The sequence below is a fragment of the Tupaia chinensis genome, unplaced genomic scaffold (genome assembly GCF_000334495.1).
Source record: "Tupaia chinensis unplaced genomic scaffold, TupChi_1.0 Scaffold000074_1, whole genome shotgun sequence".
Lineage (NCBI taxonomy): Eukaryota > Metazoa > Chordata > Mammalia > Scandentia > Tupaiidae > Tupaia > Tupaia belangeri.
Window position 1 is genome coordinate 1,872,011 of NW_006159534.1, and position 24,613 is coordinate 1,896,623.

At 37.1% G+C, this 24,613-nt stretch overlaps 1 protein-coding gene across 2 annotated transcripts in view; it reads left to right on the forward strand.

Moving 5' to 3' along the window:
* The window catches only part of CEP350 (centrosomal protein 350), a gene marked incomplete in the record, with an annotated part of 138,030 nt that overhangs the window by 86,818 nt on the left and 26,599 nt on the right, over positions 1-24,613 (forward strand). For both annotated transcript variants that reach the window (XM_027767921.1, XM_027767922.1), the window contains 5 exon segments: positions 1,359-1,505; positions 4,318-4,475; positions 13,091-13,293; positions 19,363-19,574; positions 21,863-22,007. In XM_027767921.1, the coding sequence (XP_027623722.1) occupies positions 1,359-1,505; positions 4,318-4,475; positions 13,091-13,293; positions 19,363-19,574; positions 21,863-22,007 (865 nt within the window).

Genomic DNA, 24,613 nt, shown 5'->3' on the forward strand with positions numbered 1-24,613 from the left:
CTCTTGGCTGTGGGAAAGGGGCAGAGCTGGGCCCACCTCAGATGCACTAGGATTCTGAAATTAGCAAGAGAAAGGAGAGGTCAGAGACAAGAAAGAGTAGTTATAGAATATATATATATATATTTAACAAAAAAATATATATATAAAGAAAAATTTCTAGAGAAAGTGAGAGAGACAGAGACAGAAAGAAGACAGAGATCAGCCTACCTTGCTTTGCAGGGACTTGGGCTGGAAGGAGAGCTTTGGGGGCAGAGGCTTGAGTTTTCCAGTTAAAGGGGCAGAGCTGGGCCCATCTCAGATGCACGTGGATTCTCACTTCACTAGAAGTTGGGCTGGAAGGAGAGCTCAGTAATTTTCTTTTTTGAGGGAGATTTTTGCTATCGAGTGCATGTGCTTCATGGAGAGACAGGAGACAGAAAATGAGAAATCACCCTCCAGGGGGGATAGCCATACTGTAATCCCTTCTCCTCTCTGGATATTGGGCACGCACACACATATGCCCAGCATGAGTTTTAAGTCACCCAGTTCAGGACTCAAACCACAGTCAATTATGTGGGAATCCAACGTCATAACCATTATGCCATCTGCTGGTCCCAAGTAACTAATTTTTGATATGTCCATTGACAAGAAAACAGATTTAAATGAAGTTACGGGGAAAAAAAGGATTATCCCTTTGGTTTTAATAATTGTTATGGTAAAGTGTATCATCTTTTGCCCACTTAATTAACAATTTAAAACATAATAATATCCTGTGTGGAGAGAAATAGTCTCATATGCTTCTGATGGCATTGTGACAACAATCCTTTTTAAGGGCAGTTTTTAAAACTCTTCTAGGGCTATAAAATGATTCATCATCTTTGATTTGTTTATTCTACTTTTAGGAATTGCTCCTAAAGACTTTGTGGCATGAAACAATAATAAATATTAAAGCATTATTTTGCGTAGTGAAAACCATCAGGACCTAGAGTTTACCAGCAGAATAATGGTTTACCTGATATATAACTATTAAACAAGGGTAAATAAAGACCAAGTAGCATTACATAAAAATGTAAATATAAGAAGTATGTTAAGTTTTAAATTATCATTTTGTTTTAATTACAGTTATTTAAAGTAAGGAATCATGTTAAATTGTTTTAGAGTAATGCGGTTATATATATTTTTTTCCCTTCCTTGCTACTTGAAAACTTTCTGGTGTTTTTTTTTTTTTGAAAACTTTTTGGTTTTTTTTTTTTTTTTTTTTTTATCTTGAGATACATATTTATTTTAATATATGTGCGGATTGGGTTTTCTTTTTCAAATTTTACTTTGCACTTGTCTCCCCCAAATCTCAATCCCTCTCCTAACTCTTTAAACCTTAGGCAGAAATAAAACGTCTTCAGGAAGCCAATAAAGCAGCTCGGAAGGAAAGACAACTGATTCTTAAACAGCAGGAGGAGATAGAAAGGATCCGACTGACCACCATGAAACTACAGGAGAAGTTGAAGTCTGCAGGGGAGAATAAAATGGTGAGTGATCTGCAGTTATTACTAGTTTTCTTTCTGTCTCGAGTTGCCTGTAATACCTAACCCTGCCTTGTGTTCTTGTTCTAATGGCATGAGTGTGTTTATTCAGGAAGGATGATGCAAGAGTGAGCAGGACGAAGTGCTGCATGTGTGCCTTCTATGTATGATAGAGTTTTTATTTTTTAAATTTTTTCATGAAATATTCAAATTTGAAAAGGGTACAGGAGAGCCAGCCCTTGGTCTGGTAGTTAAGATAGCTGGATCTTAAATGGCCAACAATGTGGTTCAAGTACCAGACCCAGCGTCTTGAAAAAGTACTGGATGCATCTCTGTGCATGCCCAGAGTCGTGAAAGGAGGGAGAAATGGAGAAGGGATTGTAGTGTGGCCACGCTCCATGCAAGGGTGCTTTCTCACTCCGCCCTACCTCTGTGTCTGGCAACTGTACACACACTCTGGGAAATTAAAAAAAAAAAAAAAGAAACAAAGAAGAAAAGGGCATGCCGTTCTTATTTTAGTTTAAAATGCTTTTCACTTACAAATTAAATTGGCACAGAGAACTTTGTTCTTGCTTATCAATCCAAATATATTCCTCAAAACTAACAGAAGCCATTTTGTTTTTTGTAAGATTCTTATTTCAGCTAACTTATTTCAATATAGTGATACAAAACTCAGAGGAGATACTCAGACAAAAACCAAATTTGAACCTATTTTGGGGTAGTGTAAAGTATCAGTTTAGTTTTGGAAAATCCAGATTGCATAGCATCATAATTTTAAAAATTCCTAATATTGGGACCAGTAGTTGGTGTGATGGCTATATTGCTGGACTCCCGTGTAGTCAACTGTGGTTCAAGTCCCAGACCTGGTGACTTAAACGCAAGCTGGGCACATGTGTGTGCATGCGCAAGATCCCAAGAGGGGAATGGAGAAGAAGGGGTTGCAGTGTGGGCACACCCCAGGGAGAGTGATGTGTTGCTTTCTCTATCTCTGTCTTTCCAGCAAGCACACATTTCCTAAAGCAAAAACCTCTCAAAAAAAAATGTCCTAATATTCACTGCTTTAATTATTTATTTTTAAGTTTTCTGTGAGGCATATGGTTTGCTTAAGAGAAAGAAGAAAGTGAGAAATCACCCCCCTAGGGGATGGCCATGTTGCAGTCCCTTCTCCTCCATTCTCCTCTTGAGATTTTGGACATGTACACACGCACACATGCATGGCATATTTTTCAGGCTGCCTGATCCAGGACTCAAACTGCACAGTCAGCCATATGGGATCCAGCTGCCTTAACCTCCGTGCCACCAACTGGCTCCTCTGTTTTGATTTTTAAACCACATTAATATGCCCTTAGCCATGATTTCACTTCCAGAGGTTACAGTTAACCTGTGGTCAACTACAGTTCAAAAACATTGGGTCATTGAAAAGGTCATGATGTATTTTTTCTATGCGGAAATGCATCTTGACCTTTCTGACAACCCATTATTACCGATTTGTGAAAAATTCCAGAAATAAACAATTTAGAAATTCTAAAGTTAGTGCCGTTCTGAGTGGCATGATGAACTCACCCCGTCCTTCTTTGAACTGCCCAAGATGTGCATTCATGTGTTGAACCTCTTCCATGTGGACGTCCTGATTGCCCTGACTGGGCTCTAACTCCCAGACGGGCTCCTCTTCGCTCATGGTCCCATTTGGGTTCTGACATCCCACTCTTGGCCCCCGTCTCCCTTCATTCCCCGCATGGAAACCTGCCTTGTTCTGCTTCATCTAATGACTTTAGGACTGAATTATTGGGGAAGAGGAGAGGGAGGAAGAAGGGCTCTGTTTTGTTTATACTTTTCACAAACCAACAACAGTCATGACTGTCCTCGCCTGTCTTTCTGAAAAATTATGAGAATAAATTACTATTTGTAGGGAAGACATGCTAAGCAATTAAAGTTCTACTTTTGTTCATCAGAAATAACATACTAATTAAACCAATGTTTCCTAAATATCTTAATTATAAACATTGTTTTTAATTGCCAGGGCGTGTGGGCCCTTGTTGGGGTAGGGAGAAGGAAGAAGTATTGCCCAGTGGAGCGTAGTCATACTGCAATACCTTCTCCTCCATTTCTACCTTCTGGCAGGATTCTGGGCGTGAACGTATGCACGATTGGTATGGTTTTCAAGCTGCTGGGGCCAAGCTCCAACTGTGGTTGGCTATGTGGGATTTAGCTTGCTTAACCATTGAGCTACGGGGCTGGCCCCATTATAAACTTTTTAAAGTTGTGAAAATATTGTTTTCCAGAAGGAATATTTAAACAATGAAAATCATTCCTCAAATGATTAAAATAAGTTTTATGCTTTGTATTCATTCTTTGTGTCTGTAGATACATATTTTATAAGGTTATATAAAGTGTCTACTTTATATCCTTTTGAGTGGTTCTACTTAAAAAGTGACAGTAAAGGGGCTGGCTTATAGCATGGTGATTAAGGTGCTGGACTCCCACACGGCCGACCATGATTCGAGTCTTGGACCTGGCAGCTTGCTCTCACACTTTCTCTCTCTCTCCCATCAAAATTAAAAAATAATAATAACAAATAAAAGTAAACAAATAAATATTTTTCAAATGACAGTAAAAATTTTTAAATGAAAATGATGACATTTAGCATTTTAACCATTTTTAAACATGTGGTATATTTTTGTACCTTAACCAGTATCTTGATTGCTACTGTTATTAATGAATTGTTTGAGATAAACTTAATTTTGAATTTACAGTACTTAATATCCCTTCAAAAGATCCTATCAAAGTCTGAAAAAATTCTAATCCTTTTGTTTTGCAGGACTCTCATAGTGATGAGGATACAAAGGATGATAAGGCAACTAGTCCTGGCCCCACGGACTTGGAGACCCGCAGTCCTTCTCCCATTTCAATCTCCAGCAGTGAGACTAGCAGCATCATGCAGAAACTGAAGAAAATGAGAAGCCGCATGGATGAGAAGTAATTCATTTCTATAAATATCCCCTGTCTGGTCCCATTAGAAATAGTAGTAACCAATAATATTTTTAATATACTTCACTAGACTAGATTAAGAAAAGAAAATACTTATGACTTCAGTAGCATCTTAGCAGAATTATTCGATCAGTCTTGGAGTCAGTTAACTATAGGTCTTATTTATAAAACAATTTTCCTCATTTTAATACAAATAGGTTAAGAAAAAACAAGTAGTACTTACACATGTACTCATGACTGTGTTTTGTTATTTTCTTTTTCCTCCTTTCTTTTGTATAAGAAAGGACATTTCTACCAAGCCATGGCACATCCTGACATCTCATCTGCCAGCTCTCAGGCTTATTTACTTAGAAAAGTGAAGTTTGAGCCTTGCTATTAGGTATGAGTTGTTCACCTGAGACCAGGAAGGCTGAAACTCTCCTGGGATATCGAGTGCTTTGGCAGTTTAACATACTTCTTAAACATTTCTAACAATTATTTTTTGAAGATTCTTTTAAAGAAAGCTGCTTCTGCTTAGAGGGAGGTCAGTTGTGACCTGTAGAGTGGGCCAACATCAGCTTTGACCATATCTAATGATATTTATGTGAGACTTTACTCTTTTGGATGTACATTTAATTGTAGGTTGTAAATTAGCTGCTTGAGGATTGTATTCTTGCTTCTGTAATATCTACCCCATCTAGCTTCCTTGAACTAATTAAGTGTATAAAAGAGATCCTTTAGAAAGTTTTGTTGACTGCCATTTTAAGTTAGCATTTTGAACCACAGACCAAATTTAAATTGTGTCTTGATACCCTTTGGCAGTGTACTACACATCATAAAATTTAATAATGCACAGTATTTACATGAGTCACCAGCCTATGATTGAATAGTTTTGGAACAGTCAAGTAACTGTAAGTGAAATCACTATTTCCTATTGGTGCAGTTACACATTGGCTCTTTATTGCAAGAGACAAGAAAGCCATTTTTTAACTTAGAAATACCTGTATTGATTATGAAACTAAGTCTTAAAAAATAGATACAAATTTATTTTTGGATTTTGCTACAAGGCACATGTGCTCCATGGAGAGAGAAAGACGGGGGAGGCGAGAAAGCACCTAAAGAGGGAATGGACATGCCTAGTCCCTTCTCCTCCATTCTCCTCTTGGGATTTTGGGCACTCATGCACACATGCCCAGCCTAAGTTTCAGGCCGCTGGGTCTGGGACTCAAACTACATTTGGCCATGTGGGAATCCAGCGCCTTAACCATTTTTTTCTGCTGACCCCTCAGGTACTCTTCATAGATTGAAGCAATGAATTTGTGTTTGTGGTAGGACTGGGGTAAAGGCAGAACTGGCAAAGAAATATTTAGATGCTGGTGCTGAATTAAAAAATGACCCAAAGTATTCTCCTAAATAGTGGTGTAGTACTATATATTCCTGTTACTAGGAATACATATTATGTGTTTTTTTTTTTTTTAATTCCTGGAAGAAATTGATAATGTGAGAAAGGCTTTTGAATACCATTTATATTATGAAAGCTTTACAATGAGCTCTTCAGTGATGTTACTATGTCACCTTCATAAGTGAAGAATTGACTCTGTCATTTGCTATAGTGGACATCTGAAAGCAAAATCATCTGAACTTTTGTTGCTTTGTGACCAGGCACTATTAATTGTTCTATAGATGTGCAAAAGCAGTCAGTCCTATTCTATTGATTAGTTGCCAAGGGAGCATACACACTCATCAGAGACAGAGAGAGGAAAGGGGAAAAAGCGCCCCCTAATGGAGTACAGTCGCACCACAGTCCCTTCTCCCTCTCTCTGTCCTGTCAGGATTTGGGGCACACATGTACGTATACTTGGCATATTTTTCAGATCTGGGGCTGAGATTCAAACCGCAGTCAGCCGTGTGGGATCCAGCTTCTCTTAACCTAGACTGCTGGGCTCTCTCTGAGCTGACATTTATAAATAACTTTCATTTCTCAGTGTACTGGAAAGACGTGTGTGGAAAAGACATGAAGTAGAAATAAGCCACAGGCTTTGTAGCTCTCAGTCCTTTGGTTTTACTAGTAAACAAAGTCTTAGTTTTGTTTATTGTTCTGAGAAGTATTACTTACTATATGTTGGGATTGCCTATACTCATGAAACATGGGTGGAAAAACACCATGTAAGTGACTCTTACTGTTATTTTGCCAATTGCATTTCAGGAAAATTGTTTACTGAGCAAATGAAACACTTAAAGATGGTGTTATGTCATCTGTAAGTGTTGTATTACTTAAAATAGGATACAATGGGAGCCAGCAGGTGGCGTGGTAGTTAATGTGCTGGACTCCCACTTGGCCAACTGTGGTTTGAGTTCCAGACCTGGCAAATGGCTTTCTCGCTCTGTCTCTGTCGCTCTGGAAAGCACACATCCCTCATAGCAAATTTTAAAAATAATAATAATAAAATTAAGTCTTTTTTTAAAAAGGATACAGTACCTTTTTTTATTTGTTCATTATAGCTTATTCTTCTATATTAATTATTATTTATTTAGTTTACACTTATTTCCTTAGTAATTTATTGAGTAATATGTGAATATGTTAGGATCTGAGGGATATGAAGATCAACAAACATAAACCCTGTTCTCATAAAACTTGTAGTCTAGATGGAAAAAAGGAATGGCAGATTCATTTAGAAAAGTGTGTATAGATCAACTGTTAAAGAAGTTCAGAAAATAAATAAACTTTTACAGGCAGGAGTATGATCAAGGAGATTTTGATGGATCAGTGTTTTGAGTTAAATATGTTTTTTTAGTTAGTAAATATTTTCTAGCATAAGAAGAAGCAAAAAGAGAAAAAACAATTTTCTTGGTTGGTTGATCATTAATCGCAGATCAAGGTAGCATGGAAGAGCAAAGTTTATAGTTACGATGCATCTTAAATATTCCTTTTACATTTTCCGCTTTGTTTAGAAATCCATTAAAGGAGCAAAATTAACTTATTTGGGTTTAAATAATTAATCAGAAAGTTAAGCAGATACATATTTTATGACTTTTGCTCTGTCTAAAAGTATTTATGGTATTGTCTGATCAATATTGAAATCTTCACCATTAATCTACTGAGTTTAAAAAGTTAAAGTTGGAACCAGCAGTTGGCATAATGGCTATGTTGCTGGACACCCATGTAGTCAACCGCAGTTCAAATCCCGGGCCCGACTCATGTAGCTTAAACTCATGCCAGGTGCATGTGTGTGCGTGCCCAAGATCCCGAGAGGAGAATGAAGGAGAAGGGATTGCAGCGTGGCAATACCCCCTCGGGGGTGATTTCTCGCTGTCTGTCTCTCTGTCTCTGTCTTTCTGGTAAGCGCACATGCCCTATAGCATAAACCGCTCCCCCCCCCAAAAAAAAGTGAAAGATTTTTATCAGCAGGTGATGTGGAAGTTAAGGCATTGGATTCCACATGTCTGACCCCACAGTTGCTGAACCCAGCAGCCTGAAAATCACGCCGAGTATGTGTGCATGCAAGCCTAAAATCCCAAGAGGAGAAGGAATTGGTCACGCCGCAATCCCCCAGGAGATTGACTTCTTACTTTCTTTCTCTCTTCATTTACTCTGTGTTTCTCTATTGAGCATACTTTTTGCCCTGTAGCAAAAAGCAAAAAGATTTAAGAGTTTCAAGAGGAGGATTTTGATTTTCTCAGAAGAGTTTCTAGTCTAAGTTTAGTAGCTGAATACATCCTAATAGGCTGATACAGTGTTTTTATTTTTTGTACTTCCTAGATAAGGAATAATATACTGTATTATTTTGTTTATTTACATATGTACAAATTACTAGACATTTTAAAGTAATTGAATAGGTTTTGCTATAGAAAAATAAAACTAAACTACATTTTTTTTTTAGGCCAGTACTATCTATATTTTCATTTATCCTCCTGTCTGAATATTGTTAACTATACATAAGGGCATAAAAGAATTAGTCCTTCTTTAAAAAAAAAAAAGGAAAGAAAGAAAAAGATGTATTTATTTGTTTAATTTAATTTGTTATTATTATTTATTTTTTAATTTGACCAGAGAGAGAAAGAAGAAGAGAGAAAGCAAGCTACCAGTTCTGGGACTTGAACCACAATTGACCATGTGGGAGTCCAGCACCTTAACTACCACACCTGCTGGCCCCTACAATTAACCTTTTTTTAAATTCTGGAGAAGTTTTTGCTATAGGGCACATGCACTCGCCAGAAAGACAGAGAGAGACAGAGAGACAGAAAGCAAGAAATCACCCCCCCCCCAGGGATGGCTTCACTACAACCTCTTCTTCTCCATTCTCCTCTTGGGATCTTGAGCACAAAAGCACATGTACCCGTGGGAACCAGCAGTTAGCGTAATGTCTATGTCGCTGGGCTCCCACGTAGTCGACCGCGGTTCGAGTCCCGGACCCAGTGGCTTAAAACTCACGCCGGGCGCGTGTGCGTGCGTGCCCAAGATCCTGAGAGGAGAACAGAGGAGAAGGGATTGCGGCGTGACCATCCCCCCTGGGGGGTGATTTCTCACTTTCTGTCTCTATGTCTCTCTCTGTCTGTCTGGCGAGCGCACGTGCCCCTACAGCGAAAATCTCTCAAAAAAAAAAAGCACATGTACCCGGCATGAGTTTAAACTACCGAGTCTAGGACTCAAACTGCAGTCGACTACATGGGAGTCCAGCAACATAGCCATTATGCCAACTGCTGGTCCCAAAGTATTCACTTTTTAAAATGCACTGTGTTCCATTTTTAACTTGCAATAATAAAGAATTAAAGGGTTTTAGATCCAGATGAGGTTTCAAAATGATTTAAGACATTAAGTTTTTGTTTGTTTGTTTTAATATCTTCCAGAATTAAAGGATTTGAAATTTTGAAATTTCATTTTTATTTAGATTATGGTTTTTTCCTTCAAATTATGGTATGATTTTATAATCTGTTAGAACACAATCCACAATTACATTAGTTTAGGGGGAACATTCTTATTTGTGTTACTTGAGTATGTTGAAGTATAAAAAAAAAGTACTTGCATGGTGAAAGAATCAAAGTGTTAGAACTAGAAAAGTTCTTAAGGAAGTCATATTGTCTTTGTTTTGCATGAAGAAATTGAGGCCCACAGAGATTTTGTGACTTGCTTGAGATCATACACACAATGGCAGAGCTGGAATTAAAACTCCAGTTTTTGGGCTTTAGCCAGCTAAAGTGAAACTGATTTATAAGTTAATGTATCTGCTCTTAGCCTTGTAATTTTCAAAAATAAGACAGTGGTGACTTAAAGTTATCTTCAGTATGAACTGATCTTTCTAAATAGTATTACATTTGTTGAACCGGGGGAGGTGCTAGATGGCTGATTACTGGAGTTGAATAGCTGCACAGCCTGAGTTTAAAGGGTGAAAGTGTGACTTTAAATGCAAGTTAATTATTTGGGATTTTCTTAAATGCAAATATTACAGAAACACCTGATTTCCATAGTAGATTAAATATATACTGGTGCAGGCTTCTGTTATGTCAGAGGCCTTGGGGGGGGGTACCTTACCATCAGCCGTAAGGATGTCAGTAACATTGTTTTTAGTGTACACATTTATTTCTCCATCAGTCACACAGTTTGTTTCTTGTGTGTGCAGGATCTTGAAGGATTGTTAGCTCTAGTGGGGAGTAGTGCTCTTTTATCTCAGCTTTACTCAGCTTTTCAAGGGTACTCTTTCTATAGTACATTTATATTAAATAAGGAATGGATGTTTCTGGAAAGAAGTTGTAACTTTAAGATAAAGTTAAACTTACATAATCTCTTAGACTATTTCATTTTCTATTAGCCATTTCTATTATTGTTCATTTCTAAACTAGGCCTTTTGAATATGCTTGATCTTTACAAATGAAAAATAAATGTTGGTTCCTGTTCTAATAGAGAAAATTACTTTTCTCTATATTGGGCTAGACAAAAAATTCTAATTGTATATATTATGTTTTATTTCACATGTTCCAATGCTATTTTACTTTTTGTACTAGGTCATGCATGCATTTAGCAGTTACACAGTTAAGAGGGTGGGTGATATTTGAATGCTAGAAGTAGATTTTAACCTTTTGCCAAGTACATTTGTTTTTTAATAATATTTTGATAATTGGCATCAAAATAAGTTTATTGTATCTTCATAAAGAATGGCAAGGAAGATTGCAGTGCTTACTGAAATTTGGAAAAAGGTTTTACCTTGAACTTCAGTGCAGAAAATCAAGGCAATCCAGATATGAGTGTATGTGTGTGTGTGTTTAAGTAAATAAAGAAGAGATAAAATATTGAGTTAAATGTGGAGAAACATTGAAGTAGTCTGTTATTTAAAGATACATGTAGGCAATATTTTATATATATTAATACTTTGAAAATCCCAATGAGTGGCTGGATTTACACCTAGATTTTCTCACTTCTATGACATACTGATATTATTCCTTGCCCTTCCAAGGCAATAAATGTTGCCTTGACCCATAAGTTATTGTTGTGTGCATGTGAACAGGAGCATGCTCTGTCAAAGAGAATTAACCTTTCCAAACTATTACAAGACTTATTTATCTTTGTATAAATGCATATATAATATAAATATAAAATGGTCTGCTTACTACTAGAAAAGAAAACTTAGTTTTGTTCTTTCTATTTTATAACTTTAACATAAGGGATTTTCTCCTTACCCAGAACCATGTTTGAGCTCTCCATAGCATTTTTTTAAGTGACAATATTTATTGAGACTTGCTCACTTTATTCTTAATTATGCATTTGGATATTTTATAGACTGGATATTGTATTTGAATATTACTATGTAAGTGGGCCTTTTTTAACTATAAAGCAAGATACTCCAGTAGGTCTGTCTCATTAGCGGTAAGTTCTAGAGGTGCACAGTATAAGCAGTATGTTGTAGAGGTGAACAAGGTTTATTTCTATAACTTGATTTAGTAAATTATGTTATTTTCAACCTAGATTGAAATGGCACAGTTAAATAAGGCAGATCTAGTGATTTTTTTTAAAATTTAATTTCAAACTTAAAATATTCGTGCTTGGGATTACATGTGTGTAGTTTGTGATATACAAGATTTCTGGTCATAATTGTTATACTCTATGCTAAAGCTTATTTGAAAATTTCTTTAGCCCCACCCTGTACTCATTCCTTTACTCACAAACAAGTAAATTTAACTGAAAATAAAAGCGATGGTTAAGCAACATTGAGAGGAAGGCCATGTGTATTGAGAAACCACTGGTAAGATCTGTGAAAATATATTTTTTATGTCACAGAGTGTAACACTTGCTCTAACTGAGTAGCCTATAATGTTATTCAGGAAGCAGATGAAAAGTTCTCTCAGCTCTCTGCTTTCCCTTTCTCATTCTTTCTGCCACTTGATCTCTTGATTTTGAAATCTTCCTCCTTATTTTGTAGACACTGCTCTCCTGTTCACTACTTCTTCTCTGTCTTTACGTCTCATCACTGGGCCTCTCTCAGTGTCTGTTTTCCCAACCTTCATCCCAAATTCCAGCTGTATATCTACAACCAGTTGGTCAGGTAACTGCACCTTTTTCAGTGCACTCTTTGATAGAGCATGCTCTGTTCTTTTTTTATTTGTTTTGTTTGCTTTTTCTCTCTCTCTCTTTTTTTTTTTTTTTCCTTTAAACAGCCTGGAGGCCTCTGGTCAATTGTCCCATACCTTTTGTTTCCACATTAATTTGAGATGATTTTTCAAGAAGTGGAGTGACGTTCTTCTTGTACTTTTCATTAAGTGTCTGTTGGATGAGTGGATACATTTTTGTTGGCTAGCTACCACTGTAGATCTAACACCAGTAACGTAAGCAGCCCACTTTTATTTAGCTGTGGCGTCTACACTGAAGAGCGCTTATTATTAGGCTCCAGACTAATTAAATGGTTTTTCAAAACTCAGTACTTTCTCGTAACCCTTTGGGCCTAAGATATGATTGGCTATTAAGCTCAGAGGCTAGGCTAATGTGAGAGATTTGAGGCATTTGATATATTTACTCAAGCAAATAAATAGTTATGTTTGTATGGATAAGTCACCCTACTGAGCAGAATTCCCTTCATGAAAAAAAGATGATCACCAGACATTGAATTTCTTAGATAATGGGAGCCAAATTCACTAGACCTGAAGCAAAGTCAACATTTGAAAATTAAAAGACAAAAAGGGGCATGAACCTGTTTTTCGTTTGCTTGATCATTTTGAGATTTGGGGGTTTGTTTTTTGTTGTTGTTTTGGTCTTTGTTATTTTGGGTTTTGTGTGTTTTCTGGTCTGAGCCTATAGAATAATTCCTTACATCTTCTGTTACTAAAAAGAATGACCTGTGGAAAACCGATATATAAAATAAGTATTAACGTTATGAATCATGTTTGTCCAGATAGTCTGAAGATTATTTTCTGCATTTACCACTATTTTTCCCTTGCTAATCTTACAGATCATTGTAAGTGAAACATAAATTCTCTCATATTCTGAATAAGTTGACAAAGGTATTATCTCAGACTTTTTCCAGAGAGAGGAGTAGCTGCTTTTGTGCAGCCGATTGATGAGGTAGTAAGTGATAGGCTTCTCAAGCTGATTCTACGTGTAGGTTTGTTTCTGATTATTGCCCATGGTGTGACCTTAGGTTTCTGACAAAACGAGAACAAAAGCTGATGCAGCGGCGGCAACACGCAGAGGAGCTCCTAGAGTGGAAGCGACGTTTAGATGCAGAAGAGGCAGAAATTCGACAAATGGAAAAACAAGCTTTGGCTGCCTGGGACAAAGAATTAATAAAGCCCAAAACTCCTAAGAAAGAACTGGAGGACCAGAGAACAGAACAGAAAGGTAGTAAGTACCAACTCTTCAGGCTACAAACCAAAGCTTTACATCACGAACCATTTATTTCGTTGCTGTTAAAAATGCACATGATTGAGGGAGAAGAAGATGATATAACTACAAATACTGCAAATATTAGAAAGATAAGAAAATATCGTGAATGGGGCATGGTGATTAAGGCACTGGACTCCCACATGGCCAACCACAGTTTGAGTCCTGGATTTGGTGTTTCTCTCTCTCTCTCTCTCTCTCGTGAGTACATGTGTCTTGTAGCAAATTAAAAAATAATAATGATGATAAGCAAAGTTAAATAAATAATTCTTTAAAAAATCATGAATAACTTTATACCAATACAAACTTAAATACTAGCAAGAAATAGATAAATTTTTCCAAAATAAAAATCTTACCCATGCTTACTCAGTAAAAAAGAGAACTTCCCTACTTTTTTGACCATTAAATACATTGTACCATAATATTTAAACATCTTTTTATAAAAATCTTCTCTAGCTTGAGTAGTATATTAGACATTCAAAAGGAAAAAAAACCTAGTCTTATCATTCTTAATTTTTCCATAGGATTGAAAAAGAGAGTTATTTCTCAGCTCATTTTATGAAGCTAGTATCTAACACGGTCTTAAATCTCTAAAAAAGATAGCACCAACATGGAAAAGGCCAATCTTATTTTTTTTTTATCTAATTTAATTTTATTTTGTCGGAGGACACCTGCACTTGCCAGAGAGATGGGGAGGGGAGTAGAAGGCACCCCTCAGTGGGGCATGGCCACGCTGCAGTCCCTTCTCCATTTCTTTATCCTGTTGAAATTTTAGGCATGATGAATACACATGGCACCAAATGTGTTTTTCAGGCCTCTGGAGCTGGAATTCAAACCATACAGTTGGCCATGTGAGATCTGCCTCCCTTAACCACCACACGGCAGGATTGGCCCAAAAAGGCCAAACTTACCTATCCTAAATAAAATATGTCCAACCATTCATGCAAATCTAGTACTTCATAGCCAGGTGGGGTTCAGCCAACATTTAAAAATTGATAACAGGGCCAGCAGGCAGTGTGATGGGGAAAGTGTTAGATTCCCACACTGCCAACCACAGTTTGAGTCTTGGACCTGGCAGCTTAGCTTGAAAATCATTACAGGAGCATGTGCATGCATGCCCCAAATCCCAAGGAGAAAGAAGGAGAAGGGATTACAGTGTGGCCATCCCCTCCAGGGGTAATTTCACACTTTTCCTTTGTCTATCTCTATCTGTCAATCTCCTGTGCCCTGTTTGGGGTGGGGGGAGGGACTGATAATGTAGTGAATTACTCTAATCAGATTAAAGGAGAAAATTACATGATCATATCAGGGGATGTGATAAAATTTAAAAAGGGTTTGTGATAAAATAAAGTTCAGATCAGAGTAGACAGAGAGGCCAGCTGTGGTGGCACAGTGGTGACACAGTGCTTCACAATGCTGTAGCAACATGGGAAGGTACTGTGTTCATGTCCCGAAGTTTTCCTGTGTACACCACGCTTGTGGTTTAGACCAGCTGAGGCTGGGAGCAGGATCACGGCCAGAAGGCCCTGTGGGATGGCCTGTTTGTGCCTGTCTCTCTTCCTCCCTTCCATTCTTTTCTTGTCTCCCTCTCTCATGGAAGAAATACGTTTTAAAAATAAATAAACTTCTAAGTTTATTTACAGAAGAGAATATACTTGATTTTAAAAGTACATATTAACAAAAACAAAAAATTCGAAGCCATACAGGTATCAAACATAACAATAAAATATAGAAAAGTTTTATTTTAAATTTGGATATAGTGTAAAGCTGTTTATTTTACCTCTTCTATATAGCCTTGTGTAAAATTCCTAAACATTGATCAGCAAAGATTGTTTAGAAAAATCTGATGTTAAAAATGTATATAAATTGGGACAGCAGATGGTGTAATGGTTACATCACTGGTCTGCCACATGGTCAACTGCAGTTCGAGTCCTGGACTGGCGGCTTAAAACTCCAGCCTGGCACGTATGCATGCCCAAAATCCAGAGAGAATGGAGGAGCAGGGATTGTGGCATGGCCATCCTCCTTTACTTTCTGTCACTCTATTTCTCTCTGTTCCGTGTGTGCACACACCTTATTGCAAAAATCTCTGTCTAAATAAATAAATAAATAAAATATAAATAAATAGGGCCAATGGGTGGCATGGTGATTAAGGCACTGGACTTCTCCTGCATGACTGGCTGGTTTGAGCCCCAGGCCCAGCAACTTGAAAATCTTGCTGGCGCCTATGTGTTCATGGCCAAAATCCCAAGAGGAGAGTGGAAGAGAAGGGATTGTGTTGCAGCCATCCCCCTTGAGGGTGATTTCTCACTTTCCCTTTTTCTGTCTCTGGCAAGTGCATATTTCTATGACAAAAACCTAAAAAAACAAACACACACACACACATAAAAGTAAAAACATAATAGAAACAGAAATGCAAAGTATACAGGGATAATTCTAACAAATAGTGTATAAGATCTTTAAGGACAAAATTGTAGAATTTTATTGAAGGACATTAAAGAAGACCAAAATAAAAGAAATGTTGTTCCATACAGTTAGAGTTAGATGTTAATTCTGGGGGCCAGCGGGTAACGAGGTGGTTAAGGTGCTGGACCCCCACATGGCTGACTACGATTTGAGTCCCAGACCTACTGGCTTGGTTTCTCACTCCCTCTCTCACTCACTGTCTGGTGAGTGTGCATACCCTATAGCAAATTTTAAAAATAATAATAGTAGTAAAATTAAATAAATAATTCTTTTTAAACACTTTTTAGAAAGAGAGGGTTCTTGCTCTGCTGTCATCCTCCTGTCTTGGCCTTCCGAGTAGCTTAGGCTGCAACTGTGTACTGCCACACTTCACTCTTTCAGACAAGGCCTTGCTCTTTTGCCATGAGGATGTGTTTTTTTGTTAGTTTTTTTACAGTGCTGAAAATTGGCCAATATTGTCTAAAAGTGTCCCAATAGTACCAGCCTTCTCTTGGCATGTAACTCTAATTTCAAAAGTCAGGGATACATTTAGGACAGCTATTATTAAAACAAACGAACAGACAAAAACAAGATAAAAAGTGTTGGTGAGGATGCAGAGAAATCGGAACACTTGTGCATTGTTAGTGGAAATGTAAAATAGGTGCTGCTTCTATGGAAACAATATATCAGTCCTCTAAGAAATTAGAAATAATTTGTGATCCAGCAGTTCCATTTCTGGTTGTATAATCTAAAGAATTAAAAGCATTATCTCAAACGGATATTTGTACACCCATGTTTATAGCATCATTGTTTACAGTAGGCAAAAGGTGAAAGCAACCCCACTGATAAATGAATGGATAAATAAAATGTGGTAAATACATATAATGGAGTATTATTCACCCAGAAAAAGGAAAGAGTTTTTTTTAATAATTATTTTATTTAACTTTATTTATTTTAATTTGTCCAGAGAAGGACAGAGTGAGAGAAATTGAGAAAGCAAACCTCCACGTCTGGCACTTGAACCACCTTCAACCATGTGGGATCCTAGCGCACTTCACCCTATTACCTGCCGGCCCAAAAAAGGAAGGAATTTCTCACATGTGCTCTAATATGGATGAAACTTGAAGAGCTCATGCTACGTGAAATAAGCTAGTCTCAAAAGAGGAAATGCTGTATTAGTCCACTTATATGAGGTACCTAGAGTGGTACAGTTTATAGAGAAGGAAGTAGAATGGGAGCTGCCAAGGGAGAGGGAAATAGAGAGTTACTAGTTAATGCAAGAATTTTGGCTTGTCATGTCAGCTTTGTTTATTAATAATAGTAAAACATGGGACCAGCATATGGCATAATGGTTACATTGCTGGATTCCCATGTAGCCAACCGCAATTTGAGTCCCAGACCTGGCAACTTAAAACTGACACTGGTCACGTGTGTGTGCATGCCCAAGATCCCAAGAGGCACATGGGGGAGAAGGGATTGCGGCGTTGCCATCCCCCTCGGGGGGTGATTTCTCACTTTCTGTCTCCCTGTCTTCTGGCGACCACATGTACCCTATAGCAAAAAATCTCTCTTTAATAATAATAGTAATAGTAAAACATTATTTAGGGTCTAGATATTAGTATTGGTCAGAATTCTCCAGAGAGACAAACCAGCAAGATAATATATATTTATAAAAGAAGAGTTTTTTTTGTAGGAATTACTTCACAGAATCACAAAGCAGGGTAATCTCATAATGGGCTGCCCAAAAGCTGGAAAAAAAAGAGACTGAAGCAGGGAAGCCCAGTGGTGTAGCTCCAGTCTGAGGCCTGAAGAATTTTCTCTGGAGACTCTGAAGCAAGGAAGCTGTACAGTTCCAGTCCAAGGCTGAAGGGGGTCCACAGGCAGCCCCTGGTATGAGTCCAGGGTCCAAAGGCTAAAGAACTTGGAGTCTGGCTGGCTGGAGGGGTGTGGGAGTCAAGAGGTGGCAGGAGCAAGTGCAGGCAAAGGCTGAGTTAAGGAGCAGGCAGATGTGTAGGAGCAGAACACAAGCATGCTCTGGAAGGAAGGGGACAGAGAGGAAGAGGGGAGGGAGGGGGAAAACCAATCCACTACTTCCTCTGTTTGTCCTACTGCTTCAGCCAATTGGATGATGCTTGCCCTCATTGAAAGTGGGTCTTCTCAGCCCACTAATTCACATGCCAGTCTTGTCTGGTGAGGTGCCCACTCGCATTGAAGATAGATATTTCTGCTCATTGACTCACAGGCCAGTCTTGTCTGGCAGTACTCTCTCACTTACACACCCAGGCACCAGCCTCTAGGCATCCTTCAATACAGTAATGCTGACACTCAAAATTAACCACCACAGAATTTATGTTAAATTAAAAAAAATTTGTTGGAGGGTTATTAATATTTGCTGGAGGGTACATGCGCTTGCCAAAGGGGGAGAGAGAGGAAGCACCTCTCAATGGAGCATGATCACAGCTGGAACCCTTTCTCCATTTCTCCCTCCTGTTGGGATTTTGGGCATGCACACACATGTGCCCAGTGTGTCTTTAAGCCACTGGGGCTAGGATTCAGACTGCTTGGTTGCTGTGTAATTTGTGACTCCCACAACCATCAAGCCATGGGGCTGGCCCAAAGAAATTTTACAGATTTCAAATCCAGAAGGTTATTACTTACAGTCTTTAAGTAACTATTTTAAATTTCAGACACATCAAATGTTAGCAGTTTTTACCCAGTGCTTGGTATTATAACCCAGTTCTTTTGTAGCATTATACCTACAAAGAAAGAACTTTGTACATCTTTAAAATTATGCAAGTATTAATGTCAGAACTTTTCTGTTTAGTGTCAAACATAATCTGTTTTCTTAGTAAAGAACAAAGGCCAAAATAAACAGGAAATTCCAAAGATAAAATAGTGCTACAAATTCCGACACTGCTAAATAAAATGCATAGTATATCTCCGTTGATGCACGATCTCTAGTTCATTCAGTGTTAGTTGCTATATGGCATTTAATGATCTAAATATACTATCATTTGTTCATTTTACTATCAGTCAATATTTAGGTTTCTTCCTGTTTTTGACTGTTAATTCTGCCAATGAACAGATACATGTTTCTTGCTGCATGTAGGCAGGATTTCTCTACGATGTATACCTCGGAATGGAATTGCTAGATCATGGAGTGTGTTTTTGGTTTTTCCAAGTAATACCAAATTGTTTTCCAAAGTACTGGGTTTTTGGAAAAGTCGTGACGCTTTTTTGCCTAGAAAAAAAAAGAAAAATTTGTCATGACTTTTCCGACAACCCAGTAGTTGGAATTTCCACTCTTAAAGGAATGTCTGAGAGTCATACTTGGCTCTGCATCGTCACAAACATAGATCATCACTGCTGATTATATATGTTGGTATCTTCTCTCAGTTGGCATCAGCCAGAATTCTTAGACTAACAGAACTTATAGTAAATAGGAGGTGACTTGATAAAGAAATTTTATCTAAATGCAGCTAGTGATAACTATGCTAGAAGCAAATATAAATCCTAACAGTTTAATTTTCCTATTGACCAAGATCGTGTTTTTTTTTTTTTCTTGTCTTTACCTGCTCTATCTAGAAATAATAAGTGAAGAGGAGTCTCCAATACCATCCTTCTCTCACCTAAACAGTGAAAGCTCTATTCCAGAGGAACTAGGCAGCCCGGCTGTTGACTATGGACCTTCCGAGTCTCTAGTGCAGGAGCAGCCAGGTAGTCTAGATCACAGTGTACTAACTGAAGAAATGGTTTGCTCACAGGAACTAGAATCTTCTACCTCTCCGGGGAAACATGTAAGTTAATGTATATTTGTTTCTTAAAGTTTCTTCAGGAGATTAAAAAAAAAATCCTTAAGGCGTATTATTAACAACTATACTATTGCTATTAATAACAGCATTGACTGTCACCCTTACTTGTAACATGCAGAATGTAAACTTATGAATGTAAGTAAGGCTTTTCATTGACTTCTATAAATGTACGATTCAATGAATTACATACAGCCTTAGCGGAAATTATGGAATTATGTACTATCAAGTCTACTAATAATGAGATGGGAACTTCTAAAGTCTTTAATAACGAGATTTGAGATTTGTGAAAATAAAATAGATTCTTTCTGAAATCTTTATTTTGTCATGCAGCAGAAACAATAAGACCGTAAGCCATATCAGAGTACCGTTACTATAATATAGTTAATAACTGCTTTGTAACTCATAACCAGAATAAGAGTAATGTTTCATCTTTTTAAGGCAGGCCTGAAAAAGTCATAGGATTTTCTATATTGTCCTTAATTCTATACTTCATGGAAAACAAATTACCAATAGCTGGTAAAAACTCAAGATGGAAACTTCACTTTTTTTAACTTGATTTTGTAAAATATATCAAGGAATTAGCAAAACATTATTAAATATTTAGTGAACATAGATATTGTTATAGCTTTTTTTCAATTTTATTAGTTTTTTAATTGACATATAATAGTTGTGCATATTAATGGAGTATAGCATGATTTTTCAATATATGAACATGATGTGTAATGATCACATCAGGGCAGCATATCATCCTAAACATTTATCATTCCTTTATGCTATGAACATCCAACATCCTCTTTTCCAGCTATTTTGAAGTATAGATTAAATTGATATGAACTATAGACACTCTATAGTACTCTATAACTAATGCCTCTTATCTGCCTGCAATTGGTTAAAACTGTGTTTTATTTTAATTTCTTGTATACATTCATTCAATCACTATACATCACTTTATAAGCTAAGTTATAGCTTCTTTGTATTTAAAAAGACATCTACCTAAATTTAGAGTGGAATATTTTTTGTTAGAATCCTCATTTATATTGTGGATATGAAGACTTAGCTGCATTTTCCCTATTAAAAAGTCAATCAGGGCCGGCAGGTGGCGTGGTGGTTAAGGGTGCCGAATTCCCACATGGCACACCACGGTTTGAATCCCGGACCTGGTGGCTTGCTTTCTTACTTTACCTTTCTCTCTCTCTCTGATCAAATTAAAAAGTAATAATAACAAATGTAATTAAGTAAATAAAAATTTAAAAAGTCAATCAGATGTGTTACCAGAAAGATTGGAAGAAAAATCATTTTTTGCTCAATTGAGAGCTTACGCTATGTTGAAAATATTTGATGTCCTTGTGCACATATCTGAAGACAGTGTTTTAGATTACAAAGGCTTCTAATAATCACGTTAGTGATTTCTTATTTGTTATAATAGGCTTGTTGTGCAGAGAATTTACTTGTAGCATAATTCTTACCTTCTAAATACCAAACTGTGTATTTTGATACAATCTTACTAGTTTATTAGTTTCCTATAAATTGATTAGATTCTACCTGGCATCTTTATTAAAGTTCAGGATAGCTACAAAGTGATTGAGTACTAAATTCATTTTTTTCCTCATAATAAAATATATCAAGGAAATCAAAACTAGTGTGTCTTAGGTGGTTTTTATAATAAAAGCTAAAATTATTGAATGCTTTTTCACCAAGTGCCAGTTAGTGTGGCTGACTGTGTACTGTGGGTTATCTGACTTAATCTTCACAGCAATCCTATAAAATAGATACTGTTCAAATCCACTCAAGAGTAACAGGCTAGGCAACTCACCGGAATAGGAAGTGCTGGTAGCTAAGGATCAGTTCAGACATCCTCACTTCCTCTACATGTCAAGGTGGAAATTTTGCCTTTTGTAATATTCTTTTCTGGGCAGTTTTCTTAGGCTCTATTTTCTTCCTCCCTCCCTAAACCCTTTGCTATGTACTATCAAAGTAGTACATATTTAAAATATTTTAAATTAAATGAAGAAGTGACACAATAGCTACTCTGAAATTATTATAAACATTTTTATAAGCATGATCTTTTATAACTTTTTCTTCTGTGTTTTAAAAAAAAATTGAAGTTTTATCCTTTATGTAATTTCTAAGCCTTTTTTTTTTAGTTTTTATGTCATAGAATTATTTAGAACTCTTTGTCACTATTAACTCTGATTGGCTGATATCTCAAAATTCAATGACAGTTTTACAACTGTATCACAGAATAGTTTCCATTTGTTTTTCTGTTTGAGCAGTCACCTCCCAGAAGCTGCCCATCTGTGTCAAAGCAGGACTCTAGCAAAGGAAGCCATAGGACAGGAGGACAGGGTCATCTGCCTATCAAGTCTCATCAGCACTGTTACAGTTGGTCCGATGAGTCACTATCTATGACACAGTCAGGTAAGACTAATTATAAGGAGTTTGTTTTCTTTGTACTGTATTTGAATTCTTCTTTAATAACTTTCGTCTAACCATATGCTACTACACTGTTACCCTCTGTGCATACCTAAAGGCTTTTTTTTTTCTTGCCAAGATTAAATCATGTAATTCTTGTTTTCATTGATAATTATATCCCTTATTTCATAAAACGTGACAAGCTGTTATATTCACATGTGTTAATGAGCATTTATTCATCAAACACTCGCTGAATTTGTTCTGTGTGTTAGACACTGCCTGTGTTTTCTCAGAACACTCTGTACTCAGCTTGTCATAGCACACAGCACCTACTGTAAGTGCACTTTGCCCAGCAGTCTCTCCTACCGGACTGCAAACTCCTGGAGAGGACGGTCTCTTAACTGTTTCCTTAACTGTTGTTGCACCAATATCTAGCAGGCACTTTGCATTGCATGTGGTAGGAGTTTATTAAACGATTCTTGGATGAATCAGTGATAACCATAAGGAGAGATAGGAGGTGGTAGAACAGAATAGCATAAGTCCCAAAGAAGGAAAAGTAGAGTCGTAATAGATTGCAAATGGCATAGGGGAATATTGTCTGTTTTCCTATAACCTCCACCCTACCGTAAATCTGTAGTTTCTAGTTTATGAAATAATGAGCAGCCTCTGCTCTAAAGACTTGCAGGAGTCTTTTGACCTTTGGAAAGCATGTATAGACAGACAGTGATCCGTTTATGTAGGTTTGGGAAGACGATTAATACCATGTGAGTATTGCCGTGTGAGTATACTGAGTAGGCATATTGAGTATATTGTCCTTTGAGCTCATTTTTAATTTTCTTTTAAATGTAGACATTTAGTAAAGGAAACATACTAAGTTATCCTTTTTTTTGCCTTTGATCCTGTACCATACTCCTTCGTTTCCAACAATAGTAAAGCATGAAATTTTGCCATGTCTACACTCATAAATTTCCTTTATTCTGAGTAATTGCAGAATATGTTGAAGGGTAAATGTACCATAATTTATTTAACTGTTTTCCTAGTAGGTCATTTAGATTTTCTCCATTGTCTTCATAATCACAAATAATGCTGTAATGAACATACACACACATACACTAAATCTGAGAGAGAGAGGGAGTGAGAGAATGAAGAGACTTCAAAAAGTTTATGGTGGGCCCGCAGATGGCATAGAGGTTAAAGTGGTTTGATCCCATATGGCTGGCTGTGTGGTTAGAGCCCCAGACCTGGCAACTTGAAAAACACATTTGTACACATGCCCAAAATCAAGAGAGAAGTGGAGGAGAAGGAATTGAGGTGTGGCCATCTTCCTGAGAGGTACTTTCTCATTTTACCTCTTTCTGTCTCTGTCTCTGTCAGGTACATGTGCCCTGCTAGAGACAACAACAGAAAAGGTTATGGAAAATTGCATGGTATGAAAAAACTTTGCACGGATTTCAAGATTTTTTTTTTTGCTAAAATAAACACATACATTAATTCCATTTCCCATGAACGTTTAAAAATCCCTATATGTATATTATATAAAATTTCTTATATACATAAAGATTAAAACAATTCTTGTTGAATATTTCAGTAGGGAATAGATTCTTAGAATAATTAGGGCAAGCCAGTTGAAGAATGTTGTCTTTCATATATATCTTTGGAAACTTACTAATTTAAAAATACATACTAGGCTTTTATATACTCTGGTGAAAAGATACTTCCAGCGGAGTTAACATGTTAGTCAACTAACTAAATAAATACTGATATAATACTGGACGTGGGTTCTTATTCTAGATCTCTTTACTAGTGACTTTCTTCAAGTTTCTTTCTCTCATTGGATTATCTTTTCGCACCTTTAGCGATGGGATACAGTCTTAATCATCCTTGCATGAGTTACTCACCAAGGATTAATAATGATATTTGTAAGAACTGTTTTCTTGTTAAAATTTATTTGATAACCATAAATAGTTTAAGAAAAATGGCTCTGCGATTTCCGAATTATAGATGCAGTCTATGATGATGGTGGCATCATTACGTACAGGATTGGTGAAGGTGGTATGTTTTAATGTAGCTGAATTATACAATATAATACCTTGCTGAAGTGATGGGGAGAGTTTCTTTCAACTAAGCTGATATAGTCAGCACATATCAAATAATCAGAAACTTAATGTTTCCACTCAAGTCATTTTGTCTGTCAGTTTATTTTAATCTCATTGTGTTTCAGCAAACTGAAGTATCATTTTCCTGCCACTTCCCATCTTCTCCACTTTTCAGACAATCCCAGAGAATTCCATAAAAGCAGTGTGTTCATCTAGAGAACTGCTTGGGTTAAAACAAAATTTTTTTTTAGAGATTCTCTTAGATGTTGCTGGTGATATACTCTATTAAGTATTATTGGGTTTAAACAGATACAGGGCCAGCAGGTGGAATGGAGGTTAAGGCAGCTGGAGCCCACGTGACCTACTGCACGGTTTGAGTCTTGGACCCAGCGGCTTGAAAAACATTCCAGGCTTGAAAAACATATGGCATACATTCCCAAAATCCTGAGGGGCAAATGGAAGAGAAGAGATTACAGCATGGCCATCCCCCAGGGGTGCGATTTCTCGCTTTCCCTC